Raw genomic sequence first — 13,316 nt, 5'->3', positions numbered from 1 at the left:
GATCACGGGGAGGTGACTGGGAGTGTCAGGGACACGAGGAGCCGACGCTTCTGCACAGGCTGGAAGGTGGGTCCTAAGAAGAGACTCATCTGTTCATGGGGTCACTCATCCCCTTGCTCTCATTGACCTGAGCCAGTGCGGGTTCAGGTGGAAAATAGGGTAACTATGGCTGTCTCAGGATTCCCAGACTGGACCTAGGACAGGGAGGGAATCTAAAGGAAGATGATGATGCCCTTGGGTCCACACAAAGGGGCTTGGAGGCTCTGGAAGGATAGATGGAACCATCTGGAAGTTGGGCAGAGGGAAGGCAGGAGAGAGGCAGGTTGATGGGACAGAGGGAAAGACAAGGTCATCCCAACCCTTTGCAAAGTACTCAATGTCCATGTGGCTCTTAAGTACCCACATCCAGGAGATGCCATGTGTTCCTGGAATGCTCAGTTCAGGATACCAAAGAACTTTCTAGAATTGACCCTATCCCCAACCCCCACCAGAGCTGAGCAAAAAGGGACTATTGAGAGGGACATGGGTTGATTTCTGGACAAAGCTGCAGAGCAGAGGGTCCTGGGACATGCCCTGGGGAGCCTTCTTGGAGCAGGGAATCCCTGTGACGGTGAATTTCTGGCATCCCTGTGTTAAAGTAAGTGCTTTCCCTACTATGTTATTATTTGGTGTTTCCTGTGATCATTCATGGCCAACTATGCTAGTGGCTCAGTGGACTGGGCCACAATTTGGGCTTACTCCTGGCTCAGCTCAGGCATCCGTCCTGGCAGGGCTTTGGGGAGGGGAGTGAGTCCAGCTCTGTCACAGGCAGAGCAGTTGTCATCATCCCTTGTCCTGTCTCTGAGGACCCCACCTGGATGATCTGTTTTTTGTTTTATTTTGTTTTGGGGCCATACCTGGTAACGCTCTGGCTAGGGCTGGAGTGGTGGTGCAAGCGGTAGGGCATTTGCCTTGCACACACTAACCTAGGACGGACTGCTATTTCTGAGCACATAGCCTGGAGTAACCCCTGAGCGTCACCAGGTGTGGCCCAAAATCCAAAAACCAAAAAAAAAAAAAAAAAAAAAAAAGGAAAAAGGAAAAAAGAAATTGCTCCTGGCATATGGGATGCCAGGGATCGAACCAGGTCTGTCCTGCATCAGCCACATACAAGGCAAATGCCCTACCGCTGTGCTATCACTCTGGCCCCTGGATGATCTATATTTGAATTTTTGGGGGGGTTTTGGGCCACACCCAGCAGTGCTCAGAGGTTACTCATGGCTCTGTACTCACTTAGGAATTATTTATGGTGCATTTGGGGAACTCTAAGGGATGCTGAGAATTGAACCTGGATCTGCTGTGTGTAAGGCAAGCATACTTCCTGCTGTTCTATTGCTCTGGCCCTTTATGATCTTTTTGAGCTTTTCAGTTTAGCAGCTCATCAAGCTTCAAATTGTACTTTATTGTCATTTCCCATGTTGCAAAGACCCGGGCAGATGCTCTCTCTGCCTTGGGGAGCGGGAGTGCAAAGACTCCGAGTACGAGAGACCCTCCCGCATCTTCCCTCCACATCCTTGTCCTCAAATCCATCCTCATCTTCCTCTTGCTTCTGACAAGTGCTAGATTGTATTGAAGGTGTTTTTACCCAAGTCTTAACAAAATCAATAAGGTCCCCTAAAAGTCCTGTCATTTTTTGAGAGCAGAACAGACCAATGCATCTAAAAACAAACAAGCAAACAAACAAAAAACTGGAGGTTAAAATATATTGATCTGTGTGACCTGAAAAACGAGCCTATTTGTTTGGCTCCTTCAGGACACGTCTTTAAATAGATCTTTGTCATGGAAAGTTGATCAAATATTTAAATGGCAGCCCACGCTGAGTTCAGTATGGGGTGTTGGAGTAACTAACCAGTAGGAATAAATAAGTTTTTAGCCAAACTCTGAAAGTCATGAAATGCATTTTGGATTGGGAAGACTTATTCACATTGGAATCTCTGGGCCTCTGTGGAATGTTGGAACCCAAACAAGAGATTCCCCCATGTCCAAATGAAGGTGGAAATTAACAGCTTAATTTTCTGGGACTGACAGAGATCTGCCCCCCAGTAGCCATATTCAAAGCTTTCAAAACTTCCACTGAAGGGCTTGAAGATCCTGACCTTCCAATCAAGTTGAGACCCCAAACACAGTTTTCAGTGGTCTAAAATGATTTAGGCCAACATTTTTCCCTTTGAGTCATGGGAAAAAAGAGGACTCCAGAAGAAATTAACATGGGTCTGGGAGGTGAGGCCCAAAGGTTGAACTCAGCTTTTTTGGTTTTTGTTCTGGTGTGTGGGTCACACCCAACAGTGCTCAGGGTTTAATTCAGGCTATGCACTCATGTATCATTCTTGGTGGGAGCTTGCTGAACTCTTTGGGGTACCTGGAATTGAACCAGACTTAGTCTCATGCCAGGCGCGTGCCCTATTGCTGCACTATTGCTCTGGCTGCCAAATTTTACTTATTGTTTTGTTTTGGGGAGGACCCCTAGCCAGTGATGCTTAAGGCTTACTTCTGGCTCTTCACTTTGTAATCACTCATGGCAATGCTCAGGGGACCCTATGGGGACCAGGGATCGAACCCAAGCCAGCCTCATACAAGGCTAAAACCTCACTGTGCTATCGCTGCAGCTCTCACATCTCTCTTCCCATCTCTTTCTTGGAGTTTCTTTTTGGCTCTTTCTTTCACAAACTGGCCTCACCTCCCAGAGTACTGTGGACAGAGATGTCTATGACGCCAGCTGTCCCATATTTAGCACTGGCTTCTCTGCTCCTCTTTAAGTTCCCCCTGACTGTCAGTGGGGACCAGGGCGGAGGAGTCCCAAGGGGTAGAGCATTGCCCACATATGTGAGGTTCTGAGTTTGGGCCCCAACCTCACACAGCTTCCCTCACAATACAGGGTGTGTCCAAAGTAATACCCAGCATCACTAGACCCCCTAACCATTAGGTCCTGAACTGGAGGTATTGCTGGGATGGTCCCTCAGACTCTCAGGTGCCCCTAGATAGCTACTCCCAAAATAAATGAATCCAAGTCAGAGATGCCTTTAAAATAAGTCACCCTGACTCACCTAACTGTGAAGTCCTTTCCTGATCTCCATCTTGCCCTTTTCTCCCCTTCTTGGCCATTTTCTGGGTGTTGGGATCCATCTGACTAGGGCTCAAGCCAGTACAGAAGTTGCAGAATCCTCTAGGTTCTCCAAATGGGGTCTGACCAGGAAGGAGTGCCTTCCAAAGTCTTCTAGAGAGTCTGAATGCCTTCTAGAACATTCCATGACCCCCTTTCATGAACCAGGCCTGCGATGACAGGAGCCTGACACGAGAGTGTGGACATTTCCCCCTGGCATGTCAGCCATGCACAACTGTCAGGAGACCCATGCCATGGCTGATTCCTGAGATCTGGGGTGTACTTTCTGCAGACTCCAGGACTTTTCTGCACATTGCAGATGCAAAGAAGGATGAGAAGACACATCCGGGTCTTCTGACTTGGGCTGTGGCCCTCCAGAAGGTATTTGATTGGTTGTCTCTCTCCCCATCAACATAAAAGTCTAGGATCATATATAAATAGAAGTATTTCACCATTACTTTAAAAAGATGGGGAGAGATAGAGAGTGTTTATTTTTGTTTATTTTTTTTTGTTTTTTTTTAAATTATCTTTATTTATAACACCATGATTACAAATATGATTATAGTTGTATGATTACAGTCATGTAAAGAACACCCCCCTTCACCAGTGCAGGATTCCCACCACCAATTGCCCAGATCTTCCTCCTCCCCACCCCACCCACACCTGTACTCGTGACAGGCTTTCTATTTCCCTCATTCATTCACGTTGTTATGATAGTTTTCAGTGTAGTTATTTCTCTAACTGCACTCATCATTCTATGTGGTGAGCTTCATGTCATGAGCTGCACCTACATGGGTAAATGGGGGGAAATGATGGTTGGGACTGAGGCAGTAAAAGATTATAAATGAGCTTTGTAGGGCAGTATCAAGGTCACAATACAAGATGGATATTATGCATATATAAACTATATGCATATAATACTATCAATATATATTGTACGCATGGGGGCACTAGCCCCCACGTGGTTTTTGAAATGGAGACCAAGGAGAAAAAATTTCCAATGACTGTCCCAACATAAACCAGTGCTGCAACGGCCTACCCTCCTCCCAAAGCAAATTCCCATTAGTGTAGGGAGAGGTAGGGGGAAAGCCTGATGGCCCCTATAGAGTCCACCTGGACCAACACCCAGGGAAGGCCTGGAGTCCAGGGGAGAAAGAGGGGGACGGCTGGGGGCTTGCCAAGCTTCCCAGCACTCCCCAGGCTAGAGAGAAGGCCTTCAGCATGGGGCCTCCCCAAACCCCATATCTGGCAAGAGCTGGCCTCTAGAATCAAAGAAGAAACCGGTAGCCAGATATCTGCCCGCCCTCCTCCCCATGCACCTCCCCCCTGGAGTATGGGGGGGGGAAGCCTGAGGACCCTTAAGAGTCCACCTGAACCCACTTCTGGCCATCAGAGCTGGCACCCAGGGAAGGCCTGGAGTCCAGGGGAGAAAGAGGAGGACTGCTGAGGGCCTGCCAAGCCTCCCAGCACTCCCCAGGCTAGGGAGAAGGCCTCTGGCATGGGGCCTCCCCAAACCCCATACCTGGCAAGAGCTGGCCTCCAGAATCAAAGAGGAGACCGGAAGCCAGATATCTGCTCGCCCTCCTCCCCATGCACCTCCCCCCTGGAGTACAGAGTGGCAGGGGAAGCCTGAGGACCCTTAAGAGTCCACCTGAACCCACTTCTGGTCATCTGGGCAGGCACCCAGGAAGGCCTGGAGTCCAGGGGAGAAAAAGGGGGATGGTTAGGGGCCTGCACGGCACACCTGGCACTGCTCAGGGGTCACTCCTGGCAGGCACGGGGGACCATATGGGATGCAGGGATTCGAACCAATGACCTTCTGCATGAAAGGCAAATGCCTTACCTCCATGCTATCTCTCCAGCCTGGGAGAGTGTTTATTTTGTGTGCTGTGACCCAAGTTTGATTCCTGGCACCCCAAAGGGTCCCCTGAATCCATCAAGAGTGATCCCTGAGCACAGAGCTAGGAGTCAGCCCCGAGCATCACCAGATGTGGTCCCCCGAACCAGAACGAAAACCAACCAACCAATAAACAAGGCCGGCTAGCTCAGATTCTTCTCAAAAGAGATTCTGTTGGGGGGTGGGGTTTCTCTTTGATTTGACAAAAGTGGGCTTTTCTGAGGAAATGATGTTTCCAGTTCGAGAGCTTAGGCTGAAGAAAGCAGACACCAAATTGTTCCACTTCTTTTTTCTTTAATTTACTTTATGTAGAGAGCATGTATTTTATAATTGGCAGAATTAGTCATAATACATTTGTTTCCAGATGGGAGAGAAATAATTTTATTTTATTTTTGGCTTCTGGGCCACACCTAGTGGCACTCAGGAGTTACGCCTGGCTCCGTGCTCAGATATCACTCCTGGCAGGCTTGGGGACCATAGGGGATGCCTGGGATTGAACGTGGGTCAGATGCTTGCAAGGCAAATTCCCCTCTCTGCTGTGCTATTTATTGCTCCTGCCCTAAGAGAGCAAAATCATTAAAAAAAAGAAGAGAGGGGCCGGGCGGTGGCGCTAAAGGTAAGGTGCCTGCCTTGCCTGCGCTAGCCTTGGACGGACCACGGTTCGATCCCCCGGTGTCCCATATGGTCCCCCAAGCCAGGAGCAACTTCTGAGCACATAGCCAGGAGTAACCCCTGAGTGTTACTGGGTGTGGCCCAAAAACCAAAAAAAAAAAAAAAAAGAAGAGAAAAAAATAAAAGAAGTAGACAAGCAATTTTTTTTTAATTACTGTATCTCCAATGAAGTTGTTATCAGAAGGTTAGTAAGCTTTTGTTGCTAGTTGACCATTATGTTACTTTTGTTTCTGAACTTTAGGTGACTTCAGATACATTGGTGACTTCTAAATTGTTGTGATCCTACTGGGATGACAGTATTAAACAAAAATGGGGTTGTTGTTCAGGAATTCGAAATACTATTGCCGATACTATATGGCTTTTATTGCACATGTTTTTGGCTGCTAAGGCTTCAGGAATTACAAGGTGTGTGGGGATGAGGGAGGGTGCCCACACTCACTCCAAAAAAGTCCAGGTAGTTTCAGTACAAATATTGGCAAACTTGGAGTTTGGTCAGATTGGTGTCCCTGCAGAGAGACATGGAGGAGTGGTGAAATAGGGCCATTGGCAAAGCAGCGATGATGGGTGGTGGGTGTAATGGACATGGCTTTGGCAGAGTGGAGTCTTGGCCCAACCTCTCCTGTGATTGCCAGCTTTTCCTTGTGATTGCATAGCTGGTGTACCCATCATTTTTCACAGCTTGGTTTATATCTGTTTCGAGAACAGAGTGAGTCTATGGACCTGGCCAGGTGCAGGCATGGTGACTGCCAAGTTGTTCCACTTCTGAGTGACGTGGCAGATGTCTCAAAAGCACGTTTTGAAAGACGTAGCAGGTGTCTCAGAAGATTCTTACTGTCAGTGGATGAGACAATAGAAATAGGCCCATATGATGGCTCAAAAATGGACAGTTCTGGAGTGCACTATGATGGTATACAGGGATAGAGGACTATTATGGGATGCAAGGGCAGTGGACTATTATGGGATGCATGTTTAATGGGCTATTATGTGCTACCCAGGTAATGGACTATATTATAGGATGCATGTGTAATGGGTGATTACGGGATGCATAGGCAGTAGAAATTAGGGGATGCATAAGTAATGAAATATTAAGGGATATGTGTATAATGGGCTATTATGGGTTGCTTAGGTAACAGTATAATATAGGATGCATATAAGGTGGACTATTATGGGCTGCACATATATTATAGACTGTTATGGGATGCTGAGATAAAGGCTCATTATGGGATGTGGTGGCAGTGGTCTAATACGCGATGCCATATTTTGGGATGCATTTTATGGGATGGACTATGTGTCCATTTCAGACCTGCCATCCTCTTCTTGATTCTCAGAACAGTGTCACCTCTGGTAAAAGACAGTTCTGAATTCAAGGGGCCCACCACCAACAGTGCACCAGCCTGTGATCCAGTGGCAGCAGAAGGCCCCTTTTCTTGAAAAATGTGAGATGTTGGGGAAGCTGAGGTGATCTCCCAGGACAGATGTGGGTCCGTGGCTATACCTGTCTTTCTTAAGGCTTTTCGGAGTCCAGAATATTCACAAACATTATCACCAGGCTGAGAGAGAGTGCAGAGGTTGAAGCACTGGTTTACACATAGCCAGGCACCACATCAGGTCCCCCAAGCACTTCTAGGTAGGGCCCCAAAAGAAAAGAAAAACCTGAAAACTGCTGTTACTGAAGCCAAGTATCATTACTTGCCTCTCATGACTGGTGAGACAAGGGTCGATACAAATTATTGTATGAAATGTGGATTTCTTTCCTCCCAAATTCACCTGATGCTTTGCTGGGATTGGAGTTTATATTGGGCTGGTTGGGAAAGGAAAATAGAAGAACTGTGAGAAAATTATCTGTCTGGAGGTCGTTGGCTGATTCAGAGGTTCGTGCAAATACAGGGAATGAGTATGTTCCTTGGGTAACTTTGGAAACAGGAGAATAAGACAATGGTTAAGGCACTTACCTTTCATGGGGTCTATCTACCCCAGTTTGATCCATGGCACAGAATATGGTGCCCAAGCACAGAGCCAGGAATGGTTCAAGTACAGGCAGTTGTCTACCTTAAACCCTCAAACCAAACAGTAAACAATGTAGAAGAAACTAAGTGACACAGCAGTTAGTTCATCTTGGGACTCTGCTTCATAATCAGAGAGGTTTTTGTTTGCTTTTCCTCCATCAGGGGACATGGCTGTACTTGAAGCTTCCAAAGCAGGACTGAGCGATGGGGCTGAGCATTTTGAGGAGAAGCAGGACAGACTCCCCGATGCATAGAGCATGCATTCAAGTGCATGTAGGCAGATGCTCATGCTTTTACTAGAACAAATTATGGCGGCTAGAGAGAGTGCAATGGGGAGGGCAGCTGCCTTGCATGCAGCTGATCTGAGTTTGATCCCTTGCAACTCAGAGGGTCCCCAGAGCACCACCAGGAGTGATTGGTGAGGACAAAGCCAGGAGTCATTCTAGAGCATTGAAAGCCAGGTCTACTCCTCCCCTCCAAATGAAAATAACCATGTTGTTTTGGATTCAGCCACATGTTTGGCAGTAGGTCATACCTTCTGCTTCGGCTCCGAGTGGGAATTTGGGTATAGGGTTGTGCCTCAAATTGCATTTCCTTCTCCTGGCCCCGTTACCCCAACCCAGAGAAGAGTGTGTTCTGCAGACCTTGGGGTCTTTGGTTGTCTCACACACACTTTCTCATATACACTTAGATTTTATCCCACCCTGCTGACCAGGCTCTCTTGTTCCCCAGGGACCTCGTGGCTGATCCTGCAGGAAGGTGGATTCTTGGGCTGAAGTCAAGGACCATGTCCCCGGGTGTGTAGAGATGATTTGCAGCTCAGCCCGGTGGCCGCTGACCGGATGAGACTATGGGCTGCACCTCCGCCAAGCATGTAGCCACTGTTCAGAGTGAAGAGGAAGCCCAGAAAGGGAAGAACTACCAGAACGGAGATGTGTTTGGGGGTGAGTGCCCTTTGACCCTTGATCTCATGCTTCCCGCCTTTCCCTTTGAGAGCAAGTGAAGACTTGGACTATTGGGCTGCATTGTGTGTGTGTGTGTGGGTGTGGGTGTGGGTGTGGGTGCAGTTGGCAAAGGGCTTCTGAGATGAGATCAATGCCAGGCTGGCAAGTGTATGCTCTTATCTGCCTTCCTACACGATGGTCAAATGCCAGGATGTTATTTATTTTTTGTTTGGGGTCATACATGGCAGTTTTCAAGGTTTACAAATCCTGGCTCTGCACTCTAAAATCACTCCTGGCAGTGCTCAGAGGATTATATAGGATGCCGGAGATGGAAACCAACCAGCTCAGCTGCATGTGAGGCAAACACTTTACCCACTGCATTATTTCTCCAGCCCTCAGTTACTTAATTTTTTAATTTAAATTTTTTTTTATTTTTGTGCCATACTTGAAGGTGCTCAGAACTGACAGGAGTCTGAGCTCTGAGCTCAGAAATAACTCTTGGCTGTGCTTAGGGACCCTATGGGATGTTGGAGGCCAAACCCAGGTCATAAGTGCCCTCCTTGCTATACTATTTAGTTTTTCTGCCTTACTCTCTGATGTAGTGCTCAGTGTGGACCAGCATTTCCATTTAGTTCTCCAAAACCTAACAGGGCTTGAAACCAAACATTAGGTCAAAGGTAGCCAGTAGGAAAGTATGATTTTGAAGTGAAGGAGGTTTCTAAGTGCTTTCTTGAGGGGAGTGTGTTAGGAGACCTGAGTCCTAGTCATTGGGCATGTGAGTAGGTAACTGTCAAGAGTTTAGCAGTTCCAAAGCCATTGACAGAGGCATTAAAGCTCTCTGCACAGGCTGATGTCACTTAGTGATTCAGTGCTTGGTGTCCCATGAGGCTGTGGACTCTGTCTTTAGGACCAACCTCAGACACTGGTTTTCTGTTTTCTTACATTCTTCCTTGTTTTTCTTTCATGGGAACCCAGAGGTCTGACATACACCATATTTTCCAGCGTATAAGACGACTGAGCATATAAGACGACCCCGTACTTTTCCTGTTAAAATATAGGATTTGGGCCATATCCATCATATAAGATTACCTCTCTTTTAATGCACACCAAATGGAAATGAAAAAAAAGTAAGAGAAAAAGAGTAGAACCCTCAAAGATTAACAGTATATGTTTAATAATGCTAGACTTTGGAGTGCCAACAATAATTTTACATTTGTCATTTGTAGTGACTCTGATTTTTTAATTGTGATCTACATTGAGATAGGGCAGTGGTCAGCAAGCCGCGGCTTATGAGCCACATGAGGCTCTTTACACTTTTTAATGTGGCTCTTCTGTGTGCCGGGTGGCTGCTCCAGGAGTCAAGATTCTGCTCCTAGCCTCTGTCAGTGCACGCCATGTGTGGCTCTCAAAATAAATTTCAATTGGCTGAATCCAAAACAACATCGTTATTTTCATTGAGATTTGGCTCAGTTGAAAAAAAAAGGTTGCCCACCGCTGAGATAGGGAAAGGGGGCCCCTCCAAGAGCAACTGGCTGGGGTGCAGTGATTAATAAGACAGCTAGAGGGAGACAGAGTGCTTCTTCTGTGTCCCATAAAAGCTGAACAAAGGATTGAGCACCCAACGGAAAGCCGCTTACCCGGTGGGTGGATGAGATGTGGTGCTCGGTAACTCAGTTCCTCTGTGTGCCCTGAAAAATAAATCAGGACAAGCAGAGATGTGAGCACCAGAAAGCCGCATACCAGCAATGACACCCAGTAGCTGGATGGGATACAGTGCTGGTAACTCAGCTCCTCTGTGTCCTGAAAGATTAATCAAGACAAGCAGATGACTGAGTGATGATGCCTGGTAGCTGGATGGGATGTGGCAATAAAAAGGGGGCTGGATCACTCAACCCTGAAGCTGGAGTAAGTTTCGGCATGCCGTATACTGGTGTATAAGATGATCCTCGACTTTTGACAAGTTTTTCATGGGTTAAAAAGTTGTCTTATACTCTGGAAAATACGGTATTGTAAAAGTGAAGGACTCCAGGTTCTTCTAGCTAGTTCTGGATCATTCCAGGTCATTCTAAGACTTTTACTGAATATTCTATATTGGTCCAGACTGTTCTGGACCATTCTGGAAAATGTTGAGGAAAATGCTGATGGCCACGTGTTCAAGGGCTGTTGATTCTTTCCCTGAATATGTTGTTTTATTTCAATACTTCTGGGGCATGATTGGGAGCTTGACTCCTAACCATTGTGATTTTGTAAATGGTAAAACTCATGTTCATAACACTGTTCAGGCTCTGGATGTTTTGGTATATTAGGAGCTACTGTACTGAAAGAACAGAATTTCTCTCCAGCATCCCATCGTCCATTGACTCCAGACCAGTGGGCCTCTTTTCACCTTTGGAGTCCAATGACTCCAAAGATAAGACATGATCACTGATATGAATCCACAAGATGTCACGTTTCATCTTGAAGCTGGAACGATTCCAACTGAAAGTCTGGGTGTTTGAAGGAGCCAGGCCAGAGGTCAATGTTCATACTGGAATTTCCTCTTCCTTAGCAGTGGACAGAATGGCCAGTGGTAAGCAGGCCTGTTGGGGTCATTCTGGGACCAGTAGAGCAGTTGCCAAGACTAGCTTGCAAGGAATAAATGACCCACCATTTCAAGTTAATATAAACTTGTTAGGCAACTTCTAAGGAAACCCAAATGTTTGCTCTGGTGTCTTTCAGCAGCATTTCCCTTTGCAAGTAAGAGTGGGTTTGAGAACAGAGATGCCTCCTCTTCAGGAAACGGTCCTGCACACCCTGAAATCAGTGCCTGCCTTACACTTCACTTCCTCCACTCTGGAGAATCTTATTTATGTTGACTTGATGATGCCTGAAAAGCACTTCCCTTCTAGGGAATCTGGATTCCAAGCCTGAAAGTGAAATCTTAGTCTCCTCCAAGTCTCAGAGTCTCTACCTCCTGCTTATTCTGGATTCACTTTCCTAACACCTGCCACCGTTGGTTCTGGCTTAAATCCATATTAGTATGGAATAGCACAGAACAACCTGGAATGGTCTGGAAAATAATAATGGTCTGGAATAATCTGGAACAATTTGGAGTCCATTGCAGCCTGCAAGATATTACTCTGGCAGTATCAGTCGCTCTGAGCGAGAGCTTGTGTTTTGATCTGATAATAAACAAACTTACTGCCTCAGTTTCTCCCCCCAAACCCCCATGACCCTGGGGTGAAGTGTATTAATTCATCTATTGGTATGCCACTGTCATCTCAATTTCAAAAGTCAACTAGTTAGACACATAGTGTTTGTCTCTTTTGTCATTTTCTAATTTGTTCCTTTTGTTTGACCATATCAGTGTGTCTGTCTGTCTGTTTTTCTTTATGTCACCCATGTATATAAAAATGAATAGGATATATCTTATTTCTAGGAGAGTGTGTTTTAGAATTAAAAATAAGCTTAGGAAAATTTCTTTTTTATTAAATCACGTGTGCATTTGGCCTTATCAGGTCTGCAAAAGATGTTTATAGACATCTGATTTTTTTTAAGTGAAACATTGTGCAAACGATAAACAGAAAAGAGACAGGCTACGGCTTGTAATTGAATCAATGCATCTTAACTAACTTGTGTAAAAATGATGCACAAATTAGCTATTATTTCTATTTACATTGGTGCTTTATAATTGGAGAAATGCATCAAACCAATTCGAGTAGAAAAAGATGCACACATTAAAGACTATTTCCCTTCACTTTTTATTCTTTAAAATGAGCCTATTATTCCTAACTATAATATTAGAAATTGAATTCCCTAACTCATCTTTTTAGATTAGTGTTTGCAGATGAATTTAAGGATCTAGTTGCAAATATAAAATCTTAAAAAAAGGGCTGGCAAAATAAATAAATAAATAAATAAATAAAAGGGCTGGTGAGATAGCACGGAGGTAAGGCATTTGCCTTCCATGCCGAAGGACAGTGGTTCGAATCCTGGCATCCCATATGGTCCCCTGTGCCTGCCAGGGGCAATTTCTGAGCATGGAGCCAGGAGTAACCCTTGTGCGCTGCCAGGTGTGACCCAAAAATTTAAATAAATAAATAAATAAATAAAATCTTAAAAAAATAAAAACATAACAAACAAGCAGGGACTGGAGTGTAGTGTAGTAGTACATTGGGGCTGCATTGGGTTTGATCCTCGGCATATCCCATATTGTTTCCTGATTCCTGCCAGGATTCCCTCAGTGCAGAGCCAGGAGTGAGACCTGTGTGTGAGATCCCAAAACAAACAAGAACAACAACAACAAAAAAAATCCATCTTTTTCTTCATAATGCCATAGAACATTATATTGTAGAAAAAAATTTTGACACTTTTGCCCACATATCAATTTAAAATTATGTGTGTATACATACATACAACTCATCACAAACCAACCTTCATAAACAAGGTCAGACATGTGTCAGCCTGATAGTATTTGCAACGCACGAAGTTAATGACTCATTGAAAAATCCGAAGGAAGCCTTCCCGCTGAAAGGTTTCCTGCTGAAAGGCGAACAATTACTGTGTCTAGGTAATTTGAACAGGAAAAAAAAAAAGAAAAGCTAAATGTCATAGACATTTTGAAGCGACAGCTTCAAACATCCTTGTAAATAAATGACTGCATGACACAACACACACAG

The 13,316-nt window shown here is 45.5% G+C and overlaps 1 protein-coding gene across 2 annotated transcripts in view; it reads left to right on the top strand.

Moving 5' to 3' along the window:
• C7H1orf21 (chromosome 7 C1orf21 homolog) overlaps positions 1-13,316 on the top strand; it is a 71,624-nt gene that overhangs the window by 29,405 nt on the left and 28,903 nt on the right. For both annotated transcript variants that reach the window (XM_049776632.1, XM_049776631.1), the window contains exon 2: positions 8,447-8,658. In XM_049776632.1, coding sequence (XP_049632589.1) covers positions 8,565-8,658 — 94 coding nt within the window. In that variant the 5' untranslated portion in view covers positions 8,447-8,564. The remainder of the gene's footprint in view (positions 1-8,446; positions 8,659-13,316) is intronic.

The sequence above is a fragment of the Suncus etruscus genome, chromosome 7 (genome assembly GCF_024139225.1).
Source record: "Suncus etruscus isolate mSunEtr1 chromosome 7, mSunEtr1.pri.cur, whole genome shotgun sequence".
Taxonomy (NCBI): Eukaryota; Metazoa; Chordata; class Mammalia; order Eulipotyphla; family Soricidae; genus Suncus; species Suncus etruscus.
This window is presented reverse-complemented; position numbering and strand designations above follow the sequence as displayed.